This window comes from Microcaecilia unicolor, chromosome 1, assembly GCF_901765095.1.
Source record: "Microcaecilia unicolor chromosome 1, aMicUni1.1, whole genome shotgun sequence".
NCBI lineage: Eukaryota > Metazoa > Chordata > Amphibia > Gymnophiona > Siphonopidae > Microcaecilia > Microcaecilia unicolor.
In genome coordinates, this window is record NC_044031.1 from 433,421,528 (window position 1) to 433,437,939 (window position 16,412).

The 16,412-nt window shown below is 48.4% G+C and overlaps 1 protein-coding gene across 2 annotated transcripts in view; it reads right to left on the reverse strand.

Moving 5' to 3' along the window:
- PTPN2 (protein tyrosine phosphatase non-receptor type 2) overlaps positions 1 to 16,412 on the reverse strand; it is a 177,530-nt gene that overhangs the window by 83,902 nt on the left and 77,216 nt on the right. For both annotated transcript variants that reach the window (XM_030212438.1, XM_030212428.1), the window contains exon 4: positions 1,003 to 1,101. In XM_030212438.1, the coding sequence (XP_030068298.1) occupies positions 1,003 to 1,101 (99 nt within the window). The remainder of the gene's footprint in view (positions 1 to 1,002; positions 1,102 to 16,412) is intronic.

Consider the following 16,412-nt stretch of genomic DNA (forward strand, 5'->3'; position numbering starts at 1 on the left):
GCCTTTTTATCGCTCCATGCGACCGCACCTCGAATATTGTGTTCAATTCTGGTCGCCACGGCGAGAGCTCTTCAGCTTGGAGAAAAGGAGGCTGAGGGGAGATATGATAAGAGGTCTATAAAATAATGAGTGGAGTGGAACGGGTAAATATGAAGCATCTGTTTACGCATTCCAAAAATACTAGGACTAGGGGACATGCAATGAAGCTACAATGTAGTAAATTTAAAACGAACCAGAGAAAGTTTTTCTTCATTCCATGTGTAATTAAACTCTGGAATTCGTTGCCAGAGAATGTGGTAAAGGCGGTTAAGCTTGTTGGAGTTTAAAAAAGGTCTGGACGGCTTCCTAAAGGAAAAGTCCATAGACCATTATTAAATGGACTTGGGGAAAATCCACTATTTCTGGGATAAGCATTATAAAATGTTTTGTACTTTTTGGGGGGATCTTGCCAGGCATTTGTGAGCTGGATTGGCCACTGTTGGAAACAGGATGCTGGGCTTGATGGACCTTTGGTCTTTCTCAGTATGGCAATATTTATGTACTTCTGTAAGAACTGAACAAAGTTGTAAAGGATGCTACTGCATTGGAAAATGAAATCCTCATTTACTAACAGAACCAAATCCAACACGAGGACCTGTAGCATATATCTCCCTGAATTACAAAGCAATGTGTCTTCTGTTGTGAAAGCAAGAACTAATTCCAAGATTGAGTTTCATGTACAAACTCATTTCATATAATTGCTGCAGTTGTCCAGGTCTTGCTGCATCTAAGTGGAACCCACAGACAACTGCAATAATCATGACGCCAGCCGTGGAAGCCTATGCGAACTATTTCATATATCCAGCTGTTTAAATTACATAACATTTGAATAAAATCATGAAAGACCTGATTTAAAAGGTTTCCCTCATTCTGTGACTGAAGGTAAAATGCTTAAGAAATCAGGTCCTAAATGAGAGCTCAATCAGGAAAACAGCAAAATATCACAAAGTACATATTACTCACAGTGCCCTTTTCAATAAGCCTGTTTAGCATCACAACTGCTTTGCTTTTTTGTTGCCATACCATTAACCAGAAGTGGCAGCAGGTATCAGGAAGTGGACCCTGTGTGGGTAAGAATATAAAGAAAAGGTTACTCAGCTTGCTATGTTCCCTCTATTATTAGCACCCAAATCTATTTTAAAAGATGCCATTTAAAAATAAAATTTAAAATTTTTCAGTTTTTATATTCAGTTCCCTGTGTAAAGTCATTAAAATGTCCTCTGAAAAATAGAAATAGAATTTAACTGCACAGACTACTAGATCCACTCACACTCCTTTCCTATTGCAATACCACAGACCCTAAGTGACCTCTGCATTTCTCTCTCAGCCCTTCCAGTAAGGATCCTCTGTGCTTCTCCCATCCTTTCTTGAAATTGTTTACCATTTTTGTTGCCACCACTCTCACTGTGAGGCCATTTTATGAAAAGTGTTGGGCTGAGAATCAACAATGCCAGGCTTCAAATCCTGCCCAACACTACCTGTGACCTTGAGCAAATCACTTCACAGTTCAATACCTAAAAGACTGTAAACCCTCTGGGAACAGGGAACTACCTACTGTATTTGAATATAACTCATGATGAACTAGCAATGAGAAAGCACGTCCTAATTCTGAATAAAGCCAATGCCCTATGTGAACACTTCTTAATGCTCCGAACCCAAATCCTTCCTCCAGCTTCATCTAAATAAAAATGCTATGACATTTCTTGGGAGAAGAAAAGGAGGCTGGCAGCTTCTCTCTTTGGGATACAGGCACCTCATTCAAATATAACCTGTCCTAAAGAGGTCCAACAACCAAGCCATGAACATAAAACTACAGCTACTCACAATTTTTTGAATCTCATTTAGCCCTCACAGTGGCCTTCCTCTGGCTAAAAGGCATTAATTAAAATTATTCCTGGTACAAGCATGAGAGTTTGGTAGGTGACGTTAAGCAGATGAGATTTCCTCACAATCACTGCAATGTCCCCAGCCCCAACCAGCCCATGAAGCAAACCAAGTCTGCAACTGTACTACTGGGCCAACTAATACTAAGTTATTTATATACATTTAAAAATGCTAAATAGTTCACTGTCCAACAGAATCTGAGCTTCCTACCACACTACTGTCTTAGTGTTCTCTTTAGCTTTAACATTTCTCCATAGTATTTCACAGCAATTTCTTTCTTTGGAGTAATAAACCTGAAATGGTCTCACTGTGGCTCAGACCTGGTTGGTTGCTATTATTACAATCAAAATATATTTTGCCTCTTGTCCCGTACTTTATGCATGATGTTTTGTTTGTATAAAGCAAAAAAGCTAAGAGATAGGCACCACAAATACTATAACTACAGAACAGAGTCGAAATTCTCAAAAGTAAAATAAATCATATACAGTCAATTCTTTAATAAATCTCATTTTACATACAAACCAAATCTATTCATTTTATGCAAAAACACAAAACACATTCTAATAAGATCATATACAATGAAGTGAAGTTACTCAACTGTAGCAGCGTGAAAGATGGAAATTTATGAAGGCTTGTTTGAACACCTGGGCTAGAAATGTTTTTCTTTTCCAGCAGCCTGCATGCTGATAAAACCTTGGGCCAAGGAACTGCAGTTTCAAATTACTTGGCCCTTAACTCTGGCCCCTACTGTCACAAAAAAAAAAACAACCCTCCCACACTACAGTAAAAATAAGAAGCACGGTACTAGGAGATGGCCATCCCAAGAGCAGATGACGTTTAATGTGAGCAGTGCAACGTGCTACAATGTGGGGAAGAGGAACAAATTATAGCTACATGATGCCAAAGTTCCACACTAAGAGTCACCACTCAGGAAAAGGATCTAGCCGTCATCATTGATATGTGAAACCCTCTGCTCAGTGTGCAGCAGCAGCCAAGAACGCAAATAGAACGTTAGAATTATTAGGAAGGAATAAAAAACAAACAAGAACGTTATGTCGTCTTTGTATCATTCCATGACGCAACCGCCACCTCAAATACTGTGTGCAATTGGAGGAGGGAAGTGAAGTCACGAAGCTGAATGGCCGCTTAATCCTTTCGCTCCGCGCTTCCCTACCTTTTGTACAGCACCATTAATGTATTATACCCTCTCCGTCAGATTGAAAAGGTTGCAGAGCCTTGGTGGTTGTTTTTTTCTACGAATAAAGCGAATGATACATACCTGTAGAGGTATTCTCCGAGGACAGCAGCTGATTGTTCTCACTGATGGGTGGACGTCCCGGCAGCCCCCTCCAATCAGAATCTTCACTAGCAAAGGCCTTTGCTAGCCCTCGCGCGCCGATGTGCACTGCGCATGCGCGGTCGTCTTCCCGCCCGAACCGGCTCGTGTTCGTCAGTCCCGTATGTAGCAAGACAAAGACAAGGGGAGACACAACTCCAAGGGGATGCTAGAGGGGTTTGTGAGAACAATCAGCCTGCTGTCTCGGAGAATACCTTCTACAGGTATGTAGCATTCGCTTTTCTCCGAGGACAAGCAGCCTGCTGTTCACTGATGGGGTATCCCTAGCCCCCAGGCTCACTCAAACAACAAACATGGTCAATTGGGCCTCGCAACGGCAAGGACATAACTGAGATTGACCTAACAACTTATCCAACTAACTGAGAGTGTAGCCTGGAACAGAATAAAACATGGGCCTAGGGGGGTGGAGTTGGATTCTAAACCCGAACAGATTCTGAAGCACTGACTGCCCAAACGACTGTCGCGTCGGGTATCCTGCTGCAGGCAAGTAATGAGATGTGAATGTGTGGACAGATGACCACGTCGCAGCCTGCAAATCTCTTCAATAGTGGCTGACTTCAAGTGGCCACTGACGATGCCATGGCCTCTAACACTATGAGCCGTGAAATGACCCTCAAGAGCCAGCCCAGCCTGGGCGTAAGTGAAGGAAATGCAATCTGCTAGCCAATTGGAAATGGTGCGTTTCCCCACAGCCACTCCCCTCCTGTTGGGATCAAAAGAAACAAACAATTGGGCAGACTGTCTGTTGGGCTGTGTCCGCTCCAGATAGAAGGCCAATGCTCTTTTGCAGTCCAATGTGTGCAGCTGACGTTCAGCATGGCAGGAATGCGGACGGGGGAAGAATGTTGGCAAGACAATTGACTGGTTCAGATGGAACTCCGACACTACCTTCGGCAAGAAGTTAGGGTGAGTGCGGAGGACTACTCTATTATGATGAAATCTGGTGTAAGGTGCCTAGGCTACTAGGGCCTGAAGCTCACTGACTCTACGAGCTGAAGTAACTGCCACCAAGAAAATGACCTTCCAGGTCAAGTACTTCAGATGGCAGGAGTTCAATGGCTCAAAAGGAGGTTTCATCAGCTGGGTGAGAACGACATTGAGAACCCATGACACTGTAGGAGGTTTGATGGGGGGCTTTGACAAAAGCAAACCTCTCATGAAGCGAACAACTAAAGGCTGTCCTGAGATCGGCTTACCTTCCACACGGTAATGGTATGCACTGATTGCGCTAAGGTGAACCCTTACAGAGTTGGTCTTGAGACCAGACTCAGACAAGTGCAGAAGGTATTCAAGCAGGGTCTGTGTAGGACAGGAGCGAGGATCTAAGACCTTGCCTGTCACACCAGACGGCAAACCTCCTCCATAAAAGAAGTAACTCCTCTTAGTGGAATCTTTTCTGGAAGCAAGCAAAACACGGGAGACACCCTCCGACAGACCCAAGAGGCAAAGTCTACGCTCTCAACATCCAGGCGTGAGAGCCAGAAACTGGAGGTTGGGATGCAGAAGCGCCCCTTCATTCGGGGTGATGAGGGGTCAGAAAACACTCCAATCTCCACGGTTCTTCGGAGGACAACTCCAGAAGAAGAAGGAACCAGATCTGACGCGGTCAAAAAGGAGCAATCAAAATCATGGTGCCTCGGTCTTGCTTGAGTTTCAACAAAGTCTTCCCCACCAGAGGTATGGGAGGATAAGCATACAGCAGGCCTTCCCCCCAATCCAGGAGGAAGGCATCCAATGCCAGTCTGCCGTGGGCCTGAAGTCTGGAACAGAACTGGGGGACCTTGTGGTTGGCTCGAGATGCAAAGAGATCTACCAAGGGGGGTGCCCCACACCTGGAAGATCTGGCGCACTACTCTGGAGTTGAGCGACCCACTCGTGAGGTTGCATAATCCTGCTCAACCTGTCGGCAGACAGTTGTTTACGCCTGCCAGATATGTGGCTGGGAGCAACATGCAGTAATGGCGAGCCCACAGCGACATGCTGACGGCCTCCTGACACAGGGGGCGAGATCCGGTGCCCCCTGCTTGTTGATGTAATACATGGCAACCTGGTTGTCTGTCTGAATTTGGATAATTTGGTGGGACAGCCGATCTCTGAAAGCCTTCAGAGCATTCCAGACCACTCGTAACTCCAGGAGATTGATCTGTAGACCTTGTTCCTGGAGGGACCAGCTTCCCTGGGTGTGAAGCCCATCGACATGAGCTCCCCACCCCAGGAGAGACGCATCTGTAGTCTGCACTTTTTGTGGCTGAGGAATTTGGAAAGGACGTCCCAAAGTCAAATTGGACCAAATCATCCACCACTGCAGGGATTTGAGAAAACTCGTGGACAGGTGGATCACGTCCTCTAGATCCTCAGCAGCCTGAAATCACTGGGAAGCTAGGGTCCATTGAGCAGATCGCATGTGAAGACGGGCCATGGGAGTCACATGAACTGTGGAGGCCATGTGGCCCAGCAATCTCAACATCTGCCGAGCTGTGATCTGCTGGGACGCTCGCACCCGAGGGACAACAAGTTGTTGGCTCTCGTCTCTGGGAGATAGGCACGAGCCGTCCGAGAATCCAGCAGAGTTCCTATGAATTTGAGTCTTTGTACTGGGAGAAGGTGGGACTTTGGATAATTTATCACAAACCCCAGTAGCTCCAGGAGGCGAATAATCATCTGCATGGACTGTAGAGCTCCTGCCTCGGATGTGTTCTTCACCAGCCAATCGTCGAGATAGGGGAACACGTGCACTCCCAGCCTGCGAAGCGCCGCTGCTACTACAGCCAGGCACTTCGTGAACACTCTGGGCGCAGAGGCGAGCCCAAAGGGTAGCACACAGTACTGGAAGTGACGTGTGCCCAACTGAAATCGCAGATACTGCCTGTGAGCTGGCAGTATCGGGATGTGCGTGTAGGCGTCCTTCAAGTCCAGAGAGCATAGCCAATCGTTTTCCTGAATCATGGGAAGAAGGGTGCCCAGGGAAAGCATCCTGAACTTTTCCTTGACCAGATATTTGTTCAGGGCCCTTAGGTTTAGGATGGGACGCATCCCCCCTGTTTTCTTTTCCACAAGGAAGTACCTGGAATAGAATCCCAGCCCTTCTTGCCCGGATGGCACAGGCTCGACCGCATTGGCGCTGAGAAGGATGGAGAGTTCCTCTGCAAGTACCTGCTTGTGCTGGAAGCTGTAGGACTGAGCTCCCGGTGGGCAATTTGGAGGCTTTGAGGCCAAATTGAGGGTGTATCCTTGCCGGACTATTTGAAGAACCCAACGGTCGGAGGTTAAAGAGGCCACCTTTGGTGGAAAAACTTTCAACCTCCCCCCGACCGGCAGATCGCCCGGTACGGACACGTTGATGTTGGCTATGCTCTGCTGGAGCCAGTCAAAAGCTCGTCCCCTGCTTTTGCTGGGGAGCCATGGGGCCTTGCTGAGGCGCAAGCTGCTGACGAAAGCAAGCGCGCTGGGGCTTAGCCTGGGCTGCAGGCTGTCGAGAGGGAGGATTGTACCTACGCTTACCAGAAAAGTAGGGAACAGCCCTCCTTCCCCCATAAAAACGTCTACCTGAAGACGTAGATGCTGAAGGCTGCCGGCGGGAGAACTTGTCGAAAGCGGTATCCCGCTGGTGGAGCTGTTCTACCACCTGTTCGACTTTTTCTCCAAAAATGTTGTCCGCTCGGCAAGGAGAGTCCGCAATCCGCTGCTGGATCCTATTCTCCAGGTCGGAGGCACGCAGCCATGAGAGTCTGCGCATCACCACACCTTGAGCAGCGGCCCTGGACGCAACATCAAAGGTGTCATACACCCCTCTGGCCAGGAATTTTCTGCACGCCTTCAGCTGCCTGACCACCTCCTGAAATGGCTTGGCTTGCTCAGGAGGGAGCTTGTCCACCAAGCCCAACTGCCGCACATTGTTCCGCATATGGATGCTCGTGTAGAGCTGGTAAGACTGGATTTTGGCCACGAGCATAGAGGAATGATAGGCCTTCCTCCCAAAGGAGTCTAAGGTTCTGGAGTCTTTGCCCGGGAGCGCTGAAGCATGCGCTCTAGAACTCTTAGCCTTCTTTAGGGCCAGATCCACCACACCAGAGTCGTGAGGCAACTGCGTGCGTATCAGCTCTGGGTCCCCATGGATCCGATACTGGATTCGATCTTTTTGGGAATGTGGGGATTAGTTAGAGGCTTGGTCCAGTTCGCCAGCATTGTCTTTTTTAGGGCATGATGCATGGGTACTGTGGACGCTTCCTTAGGTGGAGAAGGATAGTCCAAGAGCTCAAACATTTCAGCCCTGGGCTCATCCTCCACAACCACCGGGAAGGGGATGGCCGTAGACATCTCCCAGACAAAGGCCGCGAAAGACAGACTCTCGGGAGGAGAAAGCTGCCTTTGAGGAGAGGGAGTGGGATCAGAAGGAAGGTCATCAGACTCCTCGTCAGAGAAATATCTGATGTCCTCCTCCTCCTCCCACGAGGCCTCATCATCGGTATCAGACACAAGTTCACGAACCTGTGTCTGAAGCCGTGCCCGACTCGACTCCGTGGAAACATGGCCACGGTAGGAGCGTCGAGAGGTGGACTCCCTCGCCAGCACTGACGAAGCTCCCTCCACCGACGTCATCGGGGAGTCCGCCTGGGAGGCGGCCGTAGCCTACCGGGGACCTCACCTCGGACAAGGGGCCCGCCGTCGCCTCACTCGACGGTACCGCAACAGCTCTCCCAGAATCTCTGGAAGAACGGCCCGGAGACTCTCGTGCAGAGCGGCTGTGGAGAAAGACTGGGAAGCCGATGCAGGTGTCGAGGTCAGAGTCTGTTCCGGGCTGTCCAAGGGGGAGCGCATCGACACCTCCTGAACAGAGGGTGAGCGGTCCTCCCGGTGCCGATACCTACTGGGTGATGACTGCCTCGGCGACCCAGAGCTCTCGGTACCGAGACGGGAAGGAGACCGGTGACGATGCTTCTTGACTTCTTCAAGCGAAGCATGTCACCGGAGCTTCCCGGTACCGACGAGGAGGACGTAGAATCCAACCGTCGCTTCCTCGGGCCGAGGCCGAAGAAGGTCGATCTCGAGGGGGGGGGGGGGGGCTGTACCGCAGGAGCCCTCAGAGTAGGGGGAGACCCACCCGAAGGCTCACCGCCACCAGCAGGGGAATGGACAGCCCTCATCTGCACTCCAGACGAAGCACCACCGTCCGACGACATCAGCAACAGCGGAGGCCTCGGTACCACCGACGTCGACGCAGCCTTTCGATGCCTCGGTACCGACGATGCAGGAGGTCGGATCCTCGATGCAGTCGATGCCGATGACTTCGATGCTGTCAACGCCGATGCGCTCGGTGCGTCCTGTGCTGTTGTCGTCGAAGAGCCCGAGAACAACGCGTTCCACTGGGCCAATCTCGCTACCTGAGTCCGCTTTTTCAAAAGAGCGCAAAGACTACAGGCCTGCGGGCGGTGCCCAGCCCTGAGACACTGAAGACACGACGCGTGCCTATCAGTGAGCGAGATTACCCGGGCGCACTGGGTGCACTTCTTGAAGCTGCTGGAAGACTTCGATGACATGGGCGGAAAAATCACGCCGGCGAAATCAAAATTCGCGATGACGGAAAGCACCAAAAAGAAGGGAGAAAAAACCCGTACCGAGGCCAAAAAGGCCGGTCCCGAAAGCGAAAGGAAACTTATGCGGGGCAAAAGCTGGAAGCACGGGAAAGGGGTAAAGACCGTAAAGGTCCTTTTTTTTTTTTTTTTTAGCGAAAATCGCGAAGACGCGCGAGGTCAACTTGAGGGGCACGAAACGGCAGCAAAACACGACCGTCCCGAGCGCGAACAAAAGAAGACTGACGAACACGAGCCGGTTCGGGCAGGAAGACGGCCGCGCATGCGCGGTGCGCATGGGCTAGCAAAGGCCTTTGCTAGTGAAGATTCCGATTGGAGGGGGCTGCCGTGGACGTCACCCATCAGTGAGAACAAGCAGCCTGCTTGTCCTCGGAGAAAAAAAGTTGCACGCCACATCGGGAGAGTGAGCACCTTTCCATGAGGCAGACGGTGCGGGGCTTGTCTCGTCATGCTTCCCCTAAGCCGCGGAGATCGTCGGAGTCGGATTCAGCTGCTTCCCGCGAGGAGTGAAGCGAACCTGCTCCTATGAAAGCCCTCCCCGCAGGATCTGACTAAGTGTCTTGAGGCGATTAGGGCTGAAATTTTGGCCACAAAAGAAGAGATCCTGGAACACGTGGACGCGTTAAGCGTTGACCTGCAGGAGCTGGGGGGGCAGGGTGGAAGCACTAGAAGAGCGGGTGGACGAGCAGATGGAGAAGAACGAGGCGATGGACCTGCGTTTCATTAAAATGGATGAGCAAGCAAAGGAGTTTCAGTACAAGCTGGATGACCTCGAGAATCAAGGTCACAGACAAAACCTTCGGTTTCATGGTGTCCCGGAGAATGGCGGAATGGAAGATGTCCCAGCTGTAGTGCATGCATTATTTGAGCAGCTTATGGGAGAGAGTTTTGATGCTGGAGCAATGAGGATTGAAACAGCCCATAGAGCGTTGGGCAAAGCCAGAGACAACAGGCCGAGAGACATTGTGGTGAGATTCACTACTTATGTGTGTAAAGATCAGTTATGGCAAAAGGCACGTCAGAACCCTGCTCTGGAATTCAACGGGGCACATGTGTTGATATATCAAGACCTCTCCCTGTTTACTTTGCATCAGAGGTGAGCTATGAAACCAGCTACTGAGATTCTGGCCAAAGAAAAGGTAGCCTTTCGGTGGGCTTTCCCATTTGCTATTTGTTTTGAACTTAAAGGTGAGCAGTTTTGTTGCCGAAATGTGGGAGCGGCGTGGAAGTGTCTGCACGAAGCTGGTTTGACCCTGACTGAGGCCTTGCCGGTGGGGATGGCCTCCTCTATGAAAGTCCGGTTTCAGAAGTGGAAAAGAGTGGAGAAAACAACAAAGAAGAACGGGACTCAGACATGAGGAATTGCTGTCTGGACTGGTTTGGTTAATGTTGACCTAAAGTGATTTCTGTAGGGATACTGTTTTGGGAGAGCTGACGTGAGGGTTTAAGCATGCTGGAAGGTGAGGGATGAATTGTGAGTTATGTGTGTCAATTGCAGGTGGGGTAAGAGTACGAGGTAGGGGGTATTTTATTTGTATTTCTATCTTCTTGTTTAATTCTTTTTTATTTGGCCCATGAGGTTTCTTTCCTTCTGTATCCCAAGTGGTGCTGTGTGGTACTGTTTGGTGGGTGGATGAGAGAGGGAAGGTTAGGGGGGAATGGATGAGGGTGGGAGCGATGGGTGGTGGGGGGTTTGATTGGGTTTTTGGGAATTAGGGACTTGTAGGCACCTTTCATCAAACATGTGGTTTGAGCAAAGAATGTTAGATGGCAGATTTTAAGGTTTTCACTTATAATGTAAAGGGGCTGACTTCTCTATACAAAAGGCATGCCCTACTGCGTGAGTTACTTTTGATGCACCCACATGTGGTTTGCTTGCAAGAAACTCATTTTTTAAAGAAACATGAGGAGTTATTATCCTCTCTGCAGTACCCGACGGTGTATTACGCTTCTGATGTAAAGGGCGCTAAGAAAAGAGGGGTGGCTATTATGTTTCACTAGTAACGAAGGCTCGTTTCAAATGGCAATGAAACGGGCACTAGCAAGGCTCCCCTCCGTCCCTTTGTGTCTCCGTGTGCCGGCGGCCCCCCCACCCCACTGACCTGCCGAAGTAACGTGTGCTCCGCCCTCGACGTCATCGCGTTTTGACGCAAGGGCGGAGCAGAGCTACAGTGGAGTACAACGTTGGAGCTGAGAATGTGCTCCGCCCTCAACGTCATAACGTTTGACGCGAGGGCGGGGCCCACAGACTGTGAGTTTCAAGGCTTCAGAGCTTCGAACATACGAACCTTGGCTTCAGTGACGTCAGCAGCCAATAGAACGTTGAGGGTGAGTTTTATATATATAGATAAGGATGTCCAGGTACAGCTTGTGCACTCTAGGAGAGACACTGAGGGTCGATATCTCTTTTTGCATGTTATGTTGGAGCAGGAGGAGTATACTTTGGCTAGTGTTTACACCCCAAATGAGCGGCAAGAGTTTTTTTGTGTGCCTCCAAAGGGAGTTGCTGGTGGCAGGAGACTTTAATGCTACTATGCAGCCTCAGCTTGACAGATCTGCTCCTCCTGTTCTGACTGACTATAGAATCTTTCAGGCTTTGAAGAATTTTGCGGATGCGATGGGTCTTTATGATGTGTGGAGATTGGGACATCCTAGAGGGCGGGATTCTACTTTTTATTCTCATGTGCATCTTTCTTATTCCAGATTAGACTATGTTTTTCTTGACAAAACCTTGTCAGAAGGGGGGGGGGGGGCGGTCATATCACTATTTCTGACCATGCTCCGGCCTGGGCTATTATTCCTTCTCTGAGGGAGGAAGTGAGAGACCAAAGATGGACATTCAATAAATGTTAGTTACAGGATCCGGATATTGTTTCTAGCTTTCTCCCCGTCATAAAAGAGCATTTTGCTATTAATATGGAATCAGGACCGACACTGGGTACAGTGTGGGATGATTTTAAACCAGCATCGAGAGGTTATTTTATTAAGTGTGCTAGTCAGAGGACCAGGGTTCATAAAGTGCGTTTGGCCCAGTGTATGGAGCGATTAGGTGCTTTGGAAAATAGGTACAGGGCCTCTGGCTCGGTGTCTAACTTTCGAAAGCTTCAAGCAGTACGATTGGAGCTGGCTGCGCTGCATGATGAGAGTTTGCAATTTGTGCACGCACATTTGAAGCAGGTTCACTATGAATGTACTAATAAACCTGGGCGGTTGTTGGCTACAAAATTAAGAAAGATGAGAGCAGATAGGCATATTTTGAGAGTGCGGGATGAAAGGGGAGCTATGTTAGACACCTCAGCTCGGATTATGGAGTGTTTTAGGCATATTTTGAGAGTGCGGGATGAGAGGGGAGCTATGTTAGACACCTCAGCTCGGATTAGGGAGCGTTTTGTCCAATTTATGAGACTCTGTATAGGGAGGATGCTGCTGTACAGACTGGGGAAATTGATAATTATTTGGCTGCTCGGGGTTTGTCGGTTTTATCTGAATTACAGAGAAGACAACTGGAAGCTCCGGTGACGGTGGATGAGGTGATCCAGGTTATTAAAGCATTGCCAATGGGAAGGTGCCGGGTTTGGATGGATTTACGAATGAGTTTTTTTAAGACCTTTGCGGGGGAGTTGGCACCTTATTTGACGTTGGTTATTAATTCTGTGAGGGACGGTGCGCCTTTTCCCAGGTCTATGATGGAGGCCTGGGTGGCAGTAATACCAAAACCAGACAAAGATAAAACTGAGTGAGCATATCACCCTATTTCTATATTCAATACTGATGTTAAAATCTTGGCTAAGGTGCTAGCGAATCGTTTGGGTAATGTGCTTCCTAATTTAATCCATCCGGATCAGGTTGGTTTTGTAGCAAAGCGGCAGGCAATGGATAATATACGTAGAACTTTGGACTTTATGCAGCTCAGTCGAAAGCCTGGCCAGTGGTGTTATTAGGATTGAATGCTGAAAAGGCCTTTGACCGAGTTCATTGGGGGTATTTGGATAAGGTTTTACATCGAGTTGGGATAGGTCCGTTTTATAGGTCCTGGATTCAAGCGTTATACTCTTCGCCACAGGCTTGTGTGAGAGTTAATGGTGGGAATTCGGGGGTGGTTTTTTTTGGGTCGTGGTACCAGGCAGGGGTGTCCGCTGTCTCCTCTACTATTTGCTCTGGCAATTAAACCTTTAGCGGCAGCTATTCGAGAGAATGTAGACATCACCGGAGTAAGGGTGGTAGCACAGGAACATAAAATCGCATTATTTGCAGACGATGTTCTCCTGTCCTTAACTAAACTGTTAGTCTCTCTTCCTAACTTAATGAGGGAGATAAGAGGCGTAATCAAGGGTATCTGGATATAAGTTGAATGCGAGTAAGTCTACTGGGTTGGCTGTGGGGGTACCACTGGGGCTGATGGTGGCGTTGAAGACGTCTTTTGCCTTTAAATGGTCGATCCGAGATCTACGCTATTTAGGGGGTTCAGATTCCTGGGAACTTGTCAGAGTTGTTTGCTGTTAATTATCCGGCTCTTCAGAAGGCGGTGCAAAGAGTTTTGGATAGATGGATGGCCATGGATTTATCTTGGTTGGGGCGGATTGCTGCGCTTAAAATGAATATTTTACCCCGCTTATTGTGCTTATTCCAGGTACTTCCCTTGCGTTTGTCCAGGTCATTTTTGTCTAGTTTACAAGGCAGTTTGTTTTATTTGGAACCAGAAGAGACCACGTTTGGTGCGTGCCTTTTTATATAAGAGTAAGCATGCTGGGGGATTGGGTGTACCCAACCTGTTCTGGTACTACTGTGCTGCGCAGTCTAGATCGGCTGTTGAGTGGTTCCGGAGAGATCATCATAAATTGTGGGTACATATTGAGCAATCTTTGGTGGGTTCTCGCAGGTTGGGGCATTTAATGTGGCTTTCAGGTAAAGCATAGAGGGCAGGTTGACAGATTTCCACCCACAGTGCAGGCTACTTTTTATTACTGGGATCTTATGTTTCCGGAGCGCCAACCTCCTGTGTCTGGATTGGCACCGATAGAGGATAATCCTTTGTTTGTTTGCATCATATATATTTTTTTATTTTTGTTACATTTGTACCCCGCGCTTTCCCACTCATGGCAGGCTCAATGCAGCTTACATATTGTATACAGGTATTTATTTGTACCTGGGGCAATGGAGGGTTAAGTAACTTGCCCAGAGTCACAAGGAGCTGCCTGTGCCTGAAGTGGGAATCGAACTCAGTTCCTCAGTTCCCCAGGACCAAAGTCCACCACCCTAACCACTAGGCCACTCCTCCAGGTGTCGGAGGGTTGCTGGAGGAACTGTGGGGGAGTAGGGACCATGGGACATATTTGGTGGTCTTGTCCCAAAGTAAAGGCCTATTGGAAAGGTGTGCAGTCTCGTCTTCAGGTTTGGGTGGGAAGGTCTGTACAGTGGCACCCTTTGGTCTTTTTAATCGGGTAGAGGCCGGAGATCCTTACATTGAGTCAGTGGTTCTTGGTGAGGGGAGCCTTGCATGCGGCTCGAATAAATTTGGCAAAGAGTTGGAAATCGCCATTGGTTCCCTCACTGGTAGGCTGGATTACTAAGGTGCGCTCTATATGTGAGATGGAGAGGTGACAGCAGTGAAAAGGAAGATCTTGCCTAAATGGAAAAGGGTTTGGAGACCCTTTTTGAATGTGTGTTCTGGATAAAAGGTGACTGGTTTGGATGAAAGGAGGGGGTAGAAGGGAGGGTATTGGGGGGTTGGGGGGGTAGGGGGGTTATTGGGTGAATTGGGGGAGGTGGGTAATTAGGGTAAGGGGGAACAACAATAAAACAAAAATTTTGAAGTATAATCTGTACTTGTAATAGCATTGATATTTCTCTTGTGCTTTCTTCCGTTATGTACTCCGTGCTACGTTAAACATACCTGTTCCATTTTGCATTGTGTTGCGTATGCTTTGTTTTGTATTAACAATGCTCAATAAAGACTTCTATAAATTTAAAAAAAAATAGTATGCAATTCTGGTCACAGCATCTCAAAAAAAAAACAAAAAAAGCAGAATTAGAAAAAGGTTCAAGAAGGGCGACAAAAATGATAAAAGAGGATGGTATAACTTCCCTATGAGGAAAGGCCAAAGTGGTTAGGGCTCTTCAGCTTGGAGAAAAGAGGGCTGAGGGGAGGGAAATATGATAGAGGCCTATAAAATAATGAGTGAAGTGGAACGGGTAAACGTGAATCACTTGCTTACCCTTTTCAAAAATACTAGGACTGGGGGGGGGGGGGGGGGGGGGCATGCAATGAATTTTAGAAATAACATTAAAACAAAACTAGAGAAAATGTTTATTCAATGTGTAATTAAACTCTGGAATTTGTTGCCAGAGAATGTAGTAAAGTGAAGATACTTACCTATAGCAGGTATTCTCTGAGGACACTACAGCTTTAAAAGCTTGATGCAGTACTCCCATCCGCATGAGCGGGTGCCTTCTCGCCCAACTCCTGAGTGCAGGACCAGCAGTCTTTTTTAATCCACGAGGGGAAAACACGTGCTTCATGGCTCCTCTCAGCATCAATTTCTTTCAACCAGGTACCAGAGTCAACATCAACTGTTCAATAGACTGTCTGACCCAATGCCCCAGCCTTTCCTGATGTCAATGTCAACCCCTGATGAGCGGATCCGGTCCATGGCATGCTCCAAGAGCACTTGGTGGGGCTTTTATAGCAGAGTGCACTGGCATAAGGGGTGCTTGCACCAGCCATGCCTCTACTATCTGCCTCACAAGGCTCTCAGCATGTAGCGAGGTCACTACTACCAATGTTGCATGCAGCATAGGAAACCACCCATGCCACTACTACTAACTATATCTGTAGAGCTACAAGATGTATGCAGCACTATACACATTATATGCACGTACTTTGTCTGTCCCTAGAGGGCTCACAATCTAAGTTTTTGTACCTGAGGCAATGGAGGGTTAAGCGACTTGCCCAAGGTCACAAGGAGCTGCAGCAGTAATCAAACCCTGGTTGCCAGGATCAAACCCCACTAGACTAACCATTAGGCCACTTCTTCCACTCCCTCAACATCAGTGGAGGAAGATTCGCCTGAGTGGAGAGTGGATCCTGTATCTCAATGCCATTCCAGGCAGGGTCATGGTTCCTCCTACCCCAGACAGTGTCTCAGCCCTCCCATGAGTTTTTTGCCTATTCAGATAGGGACCGCTCATGAGCGTCTGGTGATGATCCAAGGTATTTCTCGAAGGAGGAGTCCTATGGTACTCCATCAGACCCCTCCCCACCACAAGAGAGGCTAAAGTCTCCACCAGAGTGTCTCTCCTTTCCTGCTTTTATGAAGGAGATTGCAGCATCCCTCCCAATTCGGTTGGAGACTGAGGACGTGACATTAAGGAGAAGAACTGGGAGCCCTCTCAGTCAGTCCTCCCCAAAAAGACTGACCCCATGTATCGGATTCAGAGCTCACTTGGATTTGATAAGCCAGTTGCCTTGTCAGTCCTCTGGTGGTGGAAGTTCTAGAGACTTTGCTTCAGCACCCTCAGGTAGAGAAGCTTTAACTCTGGAC